This window comes from Mustelus asterias, chromosome 24, assembly GCF_964213995.1.
Source record: "Mustelus asterias chromosome 24, sMusAst1.hap1.1, whole genome shotgun sequence".
Classification (NCBI taxonomy): Eukaryota; Metazoa; Chordata; class Chondrichthyes; order Carcharhiniformes; family Triakidae; genus Mustelus; species Mustelus asterias.
In genome coordinates, this window is record NC_135824.1 from 38,569,942 (window position 1) to 38,582,405 (window position 12,464).

The window sequence follows — 12,464 nt, forward strand, 5'->3', positions numbered from 1 at the left end:
CAGATGAGTAGATTTGGCGAGGTGGGGATCAGGAGCCAGCAGGACAGATAGCCAGATAGTAACACAGGGTCTCTATCTTAAAGGCAAGTAACTCATTGCAATTGGCATTGGGGGCAAGGACAGGGAGGAAGGGGGGAGGGGGCAATGGAAAAGCAGTTTATTGAATTGGTTCATTGTGAGGGAAAAGAGGAGACATAGGATTATTCCTGAAAGCTGGAATGTTCCAAGTCTTGACAAAGGAGGGCAAAACATGTAAGATGTGGTGGCCAGCATGATCAAGCTAAACATGATGATGACCAACTAAATCAGAGGCTCTCAAACTACTTTGGTTGAAGCACCCTTTTCAAATGGATGAATCTCAGACTCAACACAAGAACAAATTGGAACAGGAAATGACTTCCCGTTTATAAATGGCCATCTTGAACAATCCAAAGTTTTTACCACAATTTGATTCCGTTGATAATCTGTGCGGTTAGTATCACAAAAGCATCCCACAGAACTCATCCTTTCCCGGGTCACTGAAGCAATTTGAATGAGCAAGGAAATAAGCTAGATTACTTGGTGCATATTAAATATGAAATAAATTATTTATTTTTAAATTAATCTACGCTCTGAGTCCCTCCTTAAATCTCTCCGCCTCTCACCTTTCATTTAAGATGGTCCTTTAAACCTCTTGGTCTCTTGGACAAAGCTAATGCTCCTGTCGTCTTAATATCTTCTCATATGGCACAGTATTTAATTTGATAACACCCGCGACATGCCTTAGGACATTTTTACTGTGTTGAAGGTGCTATAGACAAAGAAAAGCTGTTCCCATTAGTTGATATAAGGCGTAGGTGTCACAGATCTGAGGGTTTTGGGCAAGAGATGCAAGGGGATTGAGAGGAAGAACCTTGGGGAGGGTTTTATGGAGCTGATGGGAAATGTGGCGTGCAGGGTGACTAAATTAGGTAGGATGTGAAATATTGATTTCCCGTCAGCAGGTTGTGGTGCAGAGGTTAAGTCAGCGGCGTATTTGTGGCATGTCAACCTCACATGGTCCTGTGGCAGGTTCAAACATGTAATACGTTTGTATATTTGTATATTGAATACTCATTAGCATAAAACCTTTTTTAAAGTCCTACCTTCAAGATTAGGTCAGCGGCTCTCAAGAATCTCATCATACCCGGTTCACATTTTGTTTAAAGTTGACGTGCAACATTCAGCTTTGTGCAGTTGAGTCTGAGATCACCGGTTTTCCTTGGTGGGGGTGGGAGGGCAGAGGAGAATGACAGCTTGCAAAGAGGCTCAGAACCTGCAAGGGTGAGGTAGGGTGGAGTGGGGCCCGGGGTACTAAGAAGTTGAAGAGGGATCACAGGGAGGACAGAGGATAGGGTTGACATGGAGGAGTGAAATGGAAAGGGCCTTGTATTCTGGTGGGATCAGTCAGTCAAGATACGAAAATGAAGAACCCTAAAGGGAAGTGTCAGTACCGCCCACATGCGAATCCATCTCAAAGTTTTGGGCTAGCAGAGTCCTTACAGGGCATTTCAATTTCCCCCGTCTGAGAGCAATCCGTTACAATGCATAGAAGGGAGGACGAGTTGAGCTTTCCAGTTCAGTCACTTCCCACAGAGTTCCTCGGCCACATCCCATAGAGTACACCAGCGGACACTAACCTGAACATTTAATAAAACTTGAAAAATAAATGTCCTAACTCCCCTGTGATTATCAAAATGTGCCAACCACAAAGCATGCCAGTACATTCGGCTCTTTAAGATAGTCTAAGCAAATAATGATGATGCAATCAGGAATTAAGTGAAATCAATGTGATATGAAATATTTACAAGTGAAATTTAGATTTGAAAATCACACATTTGTTTTATTAATTCGTGGGACATGGGTGTCCCTGGCAGACCCGCATTTATTGCCCATCCCTGGCTGCCCAAGGACAGTTAAGAGTCAACCACATTGCTGTGGCTCTGGAGTCACATGTAGGTCAGCCCAGGTAAGGACGGAAGATTTCCTTCTCTAAAGAATGGATGAAATATTTAAGCAGCTCAGACAACAACAAGCTGTGTTTAATGATGTACAGGCTGAAGGAGATGATGAGATTGGATAGTCCAAAGCTTTTTCCTGGGGTGGAAGAGTCAATTATTATGGGGCACAGGTTTAAGGTGCGAGGGGCAAGGTTTAAAGGAGATGTACAAGGCAAGTTTTTTCTTTACATAGAGGGTGGTGGGTGTCTGGAATTCACATCTGGGGGAGGTAGTGGAAACAGAATACATAGTGACTTTTAAGGGGCGTCTTGACAAATACATGAATAGGAAGGGAATAGAGGGATATGGTCCCCGGAAGGGTAGGGGGTTTTAGTTAAGTCGGGCAGCATGGTCGGTGCAGGCTTGGAGGGCCGAAGGGCCTGTTCCTGCGCTATAATTTTCTTTGTTTTTTGTTATCCGATCCCAAAGCACTGGATTCACCAGCAGAAAAAACACAAATAGTTCTAAGAAAGACAGAAATCAAATACCTTGTGACAAACACAGCAGCATCCACGGCTGGGAAGTCATCTTTCCCACCAGGTACCTGGTTATTCCCCAGGTATTTCACTCCAAACTCCTTGTACTGCCAATGGCAGAAGCTCTCCAGTGACCGTTCTCCATGATGACTGATCAACAGCTGCTCCTAAGAGAAAGTTTTCAAAATATTATGCAAATGAGGAAAATCCAAACCTAGTCAAAGCAAAACAAAAGCTGACAAAGGAAGTAATTTTTGGTTTTCACAAAGAAATTTGCTGCAAAATTCTATGGTGTGTAATTAGCTGGCTCCTTGGTAACCACTGTATTTTGATCTACAAATGTTAAAAATTTGGATTGATGTGGTATGAAATTGTTTCGTTATTCAGAAGGAATTTAAAACGATTTAACATTTTTATAGATTAAAAGGCTGAGCTTTTCTAATTAAATTATTGCACAAAATAAACCCAATCAGATCTCTCAGAAGTCTTGGGATACTGGACAGTCAGGTAACCATGGGCTGTTGCAATGATTAATGCCAGATGTTGTGGTGGGTGATTTTTGTTAAGGGTATTTAGGGTTAGGGAACTAAGGCAGGCAGATGAATCAAGACACAGGTCAGCCTGGTTTAACTGAATGTGTAAAATAATCCAGGGGCTAAATGGCCTTCTCCTGCTCTCATCATACTTACTGGACGACTGTGAAGCAAGACTAGTTTGGTCACTTGAATATTGATCTTGATTCCCAGAGAGTGATGCTGAAACATGTTGTATACCTGCCAAAGAAATGATATTTTCAGCTGCAACGATAACCAAATAAAGAAACAGTGCACAAAGAACAGGGTAACAAATATAATCCCAACCTCACTGGAAATGGAGAAAAGTATCACAACCATCTCATTAGTGGAGTCGAGACAGGAGAGCAAGCCCGTGTGTGTTTGACAGCGTGAGAGCGAGAGACAAAGAGATGTGGAGAAGACAATGTCAAGAGAGGTGGCTTGTGCGAGAGAGAGAAGTCACAGAGAGAGGGATAGTGGGAGCAGAAAGGAGGGCAGGAGATGGAGTAAGGAAATTGAAAATCGAGATCAAAAAGTTACAGCAAAGCCTCTGCCAGTGCTGATTCCAAATTCAATGCTCAAAAGGTGAGATTCGATTATTTTCACTGCTTCTCAATGTGCAAATAGCCTCAGTTCAACCAGCCAATGCTGCACTCACTACAGCACTGGTTCCCAACCTTTTATATGTCACGGCATACGTCGATACTAGAAACAAAAATTGAGGCACACCTATTTTCTGTCTTCTTCCCTTACTGGGAACTTGGATTTAATTTCTCCCTGTTTTTTTTTAACCTCCCCGTTTCTCTCACTTCTCACCGGAGTTTTTGCGCCCTTTCTGAGTTTTCGCTTTTTGTGCAGGTGCATGGGACCTTTGTCTTCAGCTCCCAGTCCCGTTAGCCATGCGCATTGGACCTGCCCAACATAAAAAAAATCTAAACCGCACATGGGCAAATGAAAAATACTTAGTGCTCAAATCCAAAGCTCAGAACATGTGGTAGTGAAGGTCAATGAAATCCAATACCACACACAGACCCACATAACAAGCTTCTAAACCACCAAGACCATCCATGGACCAAAAACAAATGATCCTTCCCCACTCAGAGCTGAAGACAGCAATACTTTGGCTCAATGGAAATGTCACTGAACTAGTAATCCAGAGGCCAAGGCTAATTCTCTGGGGACATGGGTACAAATCCCTTCACAGCAGCTGGTGAAATTTAAACTTAATTAATAAACCTGAAATGGAAAGATAGTTTCATGGTCACCAATACTGAAACTATCAATTGTCATTAGAACCCATCTGGTTCGCTAATATCCTTTACGGAAGGAAATCTGCCGTCCTTACCTGGTCTGGCCTACATGTGACTCCAGATCCACAGCAATACGGTCAAGTCTTAATCACCCTCTGGAATAGCTGAGCAAGCCACTCAGTTCAAGGGCAATTAGGGATAGGCAACAAATGTTGACCTTGCGAGTGATGCCCACATCCCATGAAAGAATAAAAAAAGACAATGCTGCTATTCGAGACAAACGGAAGGAGCACTACCGGAACCTTTGCAATCAGAGAGTCAAAAGTATCAGACAAAACCACCAAAACAATCCCTCAAAATTGGGTCTGATACCAACATATACTGAGATACAAAAGACTATCCAACATATAGAAGTCATTCGGCCCATCAAGTCTGCACTGACTCTCTGACAGAGTGTCTTACCCAGGCCCTCCTCCCCACCCTTTCGCCATAGCCCCATACATTCACCATGGCTAATCCATCTAATTTACACATCTTTAGACTGGGAAGAAACTGGAGCACCCAGAAGAAACCCACGCAGACACAGGGAGAATGTGCAAACTCCACACAGACAGTTAGCCAAGGCCGGAATGAGTGAACCCGGGCCCCTGGCACTGTGAGGCAGCAGTGCTAACCACTGTGCCAACGTGCCGCCCACAATGATGCATATGGGGTTAGATAATATTCTTGCAGAGCTCTATAAAGCAGGTGGCCATGAACTCTCACTCAAACCCTCAGACCTCTTTTCAAAGATTGGTGAAGAAGAGGTACAGCTTCTCGACTTCTACAATGCCATTACTGTATCATAAGAAGGGTGATAAATCAATTTGTGGAAACTATAGAGGTATAATCCCTTCTGTCCACTTTGGAGAAGATTTTCACACAAATCTTTCCTGAAACATCTCCTATCTATCAGAAGAGACATACATTCATAATCTAGTTTCTGGCCATCCAGGGTAACCACAGGTATTATCTTTGTTGCTTGTCAAATCCAAGAAAAGGGTATGGAGCAACACAAGGAGCACTATTGATTGATTTTCTTAATCTTCTAAAGGTGTTATGATGATGGAGGAAAACAATCATGGACTATATACACTGAAATATTGGACTTTAAAAAGACCTGAGTTTTATATTTTCAAATGAACATAAGGCAACCAGAGTCTCAGAAAAAATTGTCGCCAACACAAAACTTTGAGGATTCATCCATCAGGGGCATCAACCACTCGACCGGCAACTCCAGCCCCCACCCACCCCTTGATCGAGATACCTGGGACAGAAGTAAACGTTTGAGCCAATGAAACTGCTCAAAAATTCTTTCAACTTGCCAGCTTATTTTGTAGGTCATCTCACGGGATAGTAAGAGAAGATACCCAACAAAACATCAAACTTCCTCTGCTGAAAAATGAGGTGCACCAAGATCAAAGTGCATGTCCCAGTGATGGACTACAGTGATGTTGGGCGGCACGGTAGCACAGTGGTTAGCACTGCGGCTTCACAGCGCCAGGGACCTGGGTTCGATTCCCGCTCGGGTCACTGTCTGTGTGGAGTTTGCACACTCTCCTCGTGTCTGCGTGGGTTTCCTCCGGGTGCTCCGGTTTCCTCCCACAGTCCAAAGATGTGCGGGTTAGGTTGATTGGCTGTGCTAAAATTGCCCCTTAGTGTCCTGAGATGAGTAGGTTAGAGGGATTTGCGGGTAAAATATGTAGGGATATGGGGGTAGGGCCTGGGTGGGATTGTGGTCGGTGCAGACTCGATGGGCCGAATAGCCTCTTTCTGCACTGTAGGGTTCTATGATCTATGATCTACAGCTTTCAGAATGAAGCAGTAATGAATGCAAATCTTGCTTCTCCATTTTGGCTTGTACAATGCAGCAGAAAGCCAAATCATGTTCATTCCCCTTTCGAGGGCATACTAACTCTACAGGGGCAACAAACACCACGGAGCGTTAGACTGGGACAGAATCACCCAACTTCTTGGTTATATTGGAACAGGAGTTGCAAGCTCATGAAGGAGTGACACTAAAAGAGTTGTGTGTGTCTAGCTTCATAAGGATGGGGTATTTTCTGAATGCGGTCTCGGACTTGTTACTTCTACAGGCAATGCAGAGCCAGCTTGACAACATCAAGCTGCACTGGGATGCCCATCATCTCCAACTGCCCAGCTTCTCTCAGCCAATCCATTCACTGTTCTCTTTCACTTTCCTCCAGGTTCTTCTCAACGGCCACAGTCCATGAAGATGAAGCCTCAGAGGAGGGCATTCATTCAGAGGAAGCACTTGTCATGTGCTCGTTCCATTGCTCCCAAAGATTGGCACCACAGGAGAGTTAGGAAGTGAGCTAGGTGTGGTAACGCAAGGGTTGGTATTGATAGTAAAAACAGTTCAGTGGAGAGGTTTAAGGGGCGTCTGGACAAATACATGAATAGGATGGGAATAGAGGGATATGGTCCCCGGAAAGGTAGGGGGTTTTTAGTAGAGTCGGGCAGCATGGTCAGTGCAGGCTTGGAGAGCCGAAGGGCCTGTTCCTGTTCTGTAATTTTCTTTGTTCTCTCTCCGCTCTGTTTGGAACAGTGAACGTTCTCTCTCATGTGCCATCACACCAGGAACTGGCAACTGTTCAAGGGGTTTCTGCATTCTGGCTAACCCGCATAGAGTTACCTCCCAGACTATCAGCACTCTGCTGTCTACTAGTGGGCGCACACCACATATCAGAGACACTGCAGCACACCCATTCATTAGCAGTCAATAAAACAGCCACTGGTTCTGCCAGACAGGCTGTGACTCCAGCTTGGAGGCTAATGTCTACCTTGGAAAAGATGGTGGGGTAAATTTTAGAATCCCTACAGTGAAGAAGAGGCCATTCAGCCCAATGAAATCTGCACTGACGCCGAGTATCTTACCCAGGCCCTCTCCCCATCCCTGTAACCCCATACAACCTTTCCTGGTCCCTCCATATCATTGCCATAGTAGAGAAAGTCCACCAACGCTTCTACTTTCTCAGGAGGCTAAGGAAATTCGGCATGTCCGCTATGACTCTCACCAATTTCTACAGATGCATCATTGAAAGCATCCTTTCCAGATGTATCACAGCTTGGTATGACTACTACTCTGACCAAGACCACAAGAAGCGACAAAGAGTTGTGAACATAACCCAGTCCATCACGCGAACCAGCCTCCCAACCACTGATTCCATCTACACTTCCCGCTGCCTTGGAAAAGCAGCCAGCATAATCAGGACCCCACGCACACTGGACATACTCTCTTCCACCATCTTCCATCGGGAAAAAGATACAAAAGCCTGAGAACATGTACCAACCGACTCAAGAACAGCTTAATCCCTGTTGCCATCAGACTTTTGAATGGACCTGCCATATATTGAGCTAATCTTTCTCTACACCCTGTGACTGTAACACTACATTCTGCACCCTCTTCTTTCCTTCTCCATTAACTACTCTATAAATGGTATACTTTGTCTGTATAGTACAAAGAAACAATACTTTTCACTGTATCCCAATATATGTGACAATAATAATAACTCAAATTTACCATGGCCAATCCATCTAACTTGGTGGACTGAGGGGGGGGAAACCGGAGCACTCATCAGGAAAACCATGTGAACACAGGGAGAACGTGCAATCTCCACAGAGTCACCCGAGGTTGGAATTGAACCTGCTCCCTGGCGCTGTGAGGCAGCAGTGCTAACCACTGTGCCACCGTGCCAAGTCACTTCTGTACTCTTACACAGAACAGTGGAAATGAATGGTCGCAATTCTACTTTAAAAAGTGCTGCTGGGAAAACCGGAGTTCCATCCACCTTTAGCATGTAAAAATATACATAATGCAACTGTGACCACAAGCAGCTGCAGGCAACTTCAAAAGCAGCTAAATGCTTTTCAGTTCCTCTTTTATGTAAACATTGTGGTTAGGAACAATATGGGGAAAAAGAAGGGGGGGGGGGTGTACTTGAAACGCATTCAACCGTGAAGGGAAAGATCAGCATGCAAAGCTGACTGCATGCTATCTAAAAGGCATTAAGCTGTCAATCAATGGAGAGTTAAAAGGGCTGAACTGAAATTGAATGGAAACCACGGCATTTCAAAGGATTTGAAGGGGTTTCAAAGGCTTTCAGCTTTCTATGAACACTCAGAGGCTCGGAATAAATGCTGGGTTTAAAGAATGGGCAGAGTGAGCAGCTGTGGAGAAGGGAATCTCCACCTCCCCCCCCCCCCCCCCCCGCAGTGAAAGTAACTGACTTCTGTCAGCCAGAAGACGTCAAAGGGGTCTTCTCACAGCTACAGCTTCTTAGAGAAAAGGGAATCCCCTCTGCTGAATGGAGTGCTGCTAGGATTTAGAAGCCTGCTAAGTGTCCAGGGGGCATGGAGGTAAAGTGACCAGGCCGCCTCAAAGTTTTCACAATTGACAGACAAGAATGAAGATTTTGATCAGTGAGATCCTGAAATCACCATGCCAGCAGTGATCTTCACATTTTCCATGGTTAGAAAGGGCAGTCCAGCCACAAGACCCCCATCCCAGGGGAGAGTGCTGAAGTCAACACCTTGAGCCCACTCAGCCCCACCTCCTTGACTTCCCTTGGGGTCCAACATGCCAGGTCGATGATTGTCAGGACCCACACCAAAGCCCACCCGGTGCAGATCCCACTGGGGAGGTGGGTGAATGGTGGGAGGGATTTGTATCAGGTTTCAAGCCCGCTAATTACATTTAAAACAGGCGTTTGGAATAATTATCAGGTTTTGGGTGGGAATGTGATTGGAGCATCGCGGAAAACCCATTTTCTGCCGACGCCCAATTCCCTGGGGCAATGTGATCCCCCCCCCCCCCCGCGAAGAGTCTCAACCTCACGTCGCTCTCTGCTTACATCAGTACACCAGCTCCCTCACCAACTCCTCACCAATACCTACCACAGTGACACCAAGCTGGCTGGGCCAGACTGTCTCAGCAGCAGAGATGTTACAAACAGTGGGTGATGATCCCATAACAGACTGGAAGCAACAGAAAAAGTGTTGATGACAGACAGCCAGTAGCAAGCCACATTCTCCTGGGCCAAGTCCGCTGAGATCAGCAACAGCCAGTCCAGTGAAGCTCAGCCTCATCCTGCTTCTCCTATAGGCCCAGTGAGCAGGATATGGCCGTCGATGGCAGGCCCTCTCATGTACCATCCACCTGTCAGATACCTGTCCTGGGCACTGAGGAAACTGACTAATTTGGAAGCAAGGAACCAAAAGTGATTCCCATGTTCAGCTACGAGTACGTGAATCTGGGCAAGTAAGGCAAAATAAAGGAACAGTTTCAAGCTCCGAAATCGCTTGGAAATCCACCAAGCACAACAGGATGCAGATCGCCCCGATTGAAATTCTGGCAACTCAGTGCATCTTGAATCAGTGCATCTTGAATCAGGCCATCAAACTATCGAAGACAATCTTGCCAGGTTTAAATTAGTGGATTATTGGAAATCACATTAGAATCTTAACCAATGCAAGGATCTCAGTTTGCCATCATTAATAAAGCAACTATTTGTTTCCAGCAAGTGCATTCCCCACACTCATCTCCCCATCAGCAGGAATGGGGCAGCGGGGCGATTAACGGTCACTGTTCCCAGCAGGAATAGGGCAGCGGGGCGATTAACATTCATTGTTCCCAGCAGGAACAGGATAGCAAGGTGATTAACATTCACTGTTCCCAGCAGGAATGGGGCAGCAGGGTGATTAACATTCAGTGTTCCCGGAAGGAACGGGATAGCAAGGCGATTAACATTCACTGTTCCCAGTAGGCAGATGGATTTAGTTAAAATTACCCCGGGTGCTTTATTTTTAAAACCACAGCAGAATGGTTCGATAACAAAGAGTTACTGAAATAATTTCTTGCTTATTCTGGCAGAAACATTTCTCCTCTCTTCCTCTGTCTTGGGTGTGGCTTTTGTTGTGAAAGCAAAGTTAGCTGTGGTCGGTCTGTGATCCCGTGTTTCTAGCCAGAAGCTACACTCTAAAGAAAAGTAGGTGAGAGATAGAATCTTAGAAAATCCTACAACACTCCAGCTTCATATTTTTTATCTTGCTTATTACCAGGTATTGCCTACAACACTTAAATTTATTTATATAAAAGCAGAGCTTGCTGGTGAAAGGCATTTGCTTGAATAGTTAAATGGTTCAGCTCATCATGCTTTTTGAAACACAAACAGGATGCAAGGCCCTGAGACAGTGATCAGGGAGGAGGGTGGAGTCAGCGGGCAAGGAGCAGAAGTTATGGCAGGGGCCAAAGACAACGAAAAACAAAATCTGAAAAATTCCACCCAAAGTGTTGTCTCCGGCAGGAAAAGCGGAGTGCAGCTCACCAGCTGCCTTTGCTGGCTTTTCCCGCCATACTTCTCTGCAAAATCTCAGGGGAAAACACTCAAGATAACAGAACAGCATTAGTTCAGATTAAAACAAACACTCTACCAATTAGAGGCAATAATGCTGCTGCAGTAATAATGCAGGATGCCGGTTGTAGACAGAATGGCTCCGAGTGCATAGAGCTGCTACAACAAATCCTGCACAAGAACCATGGCTCAAATATATTTCTTAAAGGCACAGTGTTGTCACACATCACTGGCCGGGGGTAGGGACAATCATGTAGAGAAATCCCTCCAGCGTGAAAGCTGTTGTGGACCTCCCCCACTGCCCCATGGCTGTAAACGGGCAGAAAATCCTCCCCGAAGGCTTTGGACATTCCCGGTGTTAGTTGGAGATGTCTTACTATCTGATGGATGATATCAGACAAGCAGCTTGACAGCAGAAACAGTGGAGAGACAGTTGGTACTGGTGAGGTTGAGCTCAATGCTGTCATCCTACATGTGAAATCTGACACTGTTTCAGATGAGAAGCAAGGGGCAGTGTGTGGATGAGAATAAATCTTTGGGAAGCTCCAGGGATAATGGTGCAGAGGTTACAAATACCGATTGGTTTTAAAGGTTGTGGAGAAGAAACTCAACTTTCTCCAGAAATGCATTGCACAATAAGCCACCAACCCCAAATTAATTTGAGCCTCTCACAGACATCACTGGACATCAGGTTTAATGGTCAATCCTCCAGCAAGATGAAGTCACACTGGTGCCGAGGCTCCATTTTGATATTGATCAGTGAGCACACCACTTCAAGCAGCTCACTGTGTGCTGGCGGAGGGGGGAGGGGGGGGGGTGACGCAAATCCAGTTCCAACAAAACTATTTATAGGCAGCCTGAACTTCTTAAAGGAGAAAAGGGGAGGAGCACTGGACTGTTTTCAGTGAGGTTTCCACTCCACCTGACGAAGGAGCAGCGCTCCGAAAGCTAATGGTATTTGCTACCAAATAAACCTGTTGGACTTTAACCTGGTGTTGTTAAAACTCTTACTGTTTTCAGTGAGCCAGGAGTGGCCAATAGCAGCTGGGTGTCTCCACCTGCAGCTAAAACTCATCCAATGCAATGCTGTGTGTGGCAGATCACAGCAACATTCAGAGGTCTTACACCCAGAAATTCTGTAGAACTGCTCTCCCTGCCCTCAGTACGGAGGGGCCAGGGCTTCAACACCACACAACCTAGCAGATCCCATAAATTGTCAGTCTTGCTGTAAATCCAAAAATACTGCACAAGTTTCTGTAAAGTCAATGTCTCTTTGACAAAACATAAAGAAAAGAATTTGCCTAATTTAAATTCCATAGCATGGTATACATGGCAGCCATATAAACACACTGGAATGAGAGAACATATATGCAGGGACAAACCAGTGTTAATAATCGCCTCGGGTTTGTAACCACCCCAGATTTGTATTCACCCCAGAGCATGAGCAACTCAGATCCATCACATCAGAATACAGTTTAGTTTTCTAATATTGGCCACAGCACCTAATTAACCTCAGCACAAAATTCTTCCACATTTAATCTATCAACACATTCTATGTATTCAACCAAATGACGATCTTGGCAATTCAAACTGACCCCATTCAAATATTTTAAAAGTTATTAAATCTTCTTCCATAATTTTCAATGTATTCCAAATGATGACTCACTGTGTAAAACAAAGAAATCCCCATTTTGCCTCAAAAACGGCCTATCAGCTTGCCCAGATTTATGTACGCTGTTTTATTCCTGCATCC

General features: G+C 45.0%; 1 protein-coding gene across 2 annotated transcripts in view; it reads right to left on the reverse strand.

Annotated features, from left to right (window-relative positions):
* The window catches only part of adamts17 (ADAM metallopeptidase with thrombospondin type 1 motif, 17), a 524,080-nt gene that overhangs the window by 447,053 nt on the left and 64,563 nt on the right, over positions 1-12,464 (reverse strand). For both annotated transcript variants that reach the window (XM_078241579.1, XM_078241578.1), the window contains exons 5-6: positions 3,184-3,267; positions 2,507-2,661 (exon numbers count right to left, since the gene is read on the reverse strand). In XM_078241579.1, coding sequence (XP_078097705.1) covers positions 2,507-2,661; positions 3,184-3,267 — 239 coding nt within the window. The remainder of the gene's footprint in view (positions 1-2,506; positions 2,662-3,183; positions 3,268-12,464) is intronic.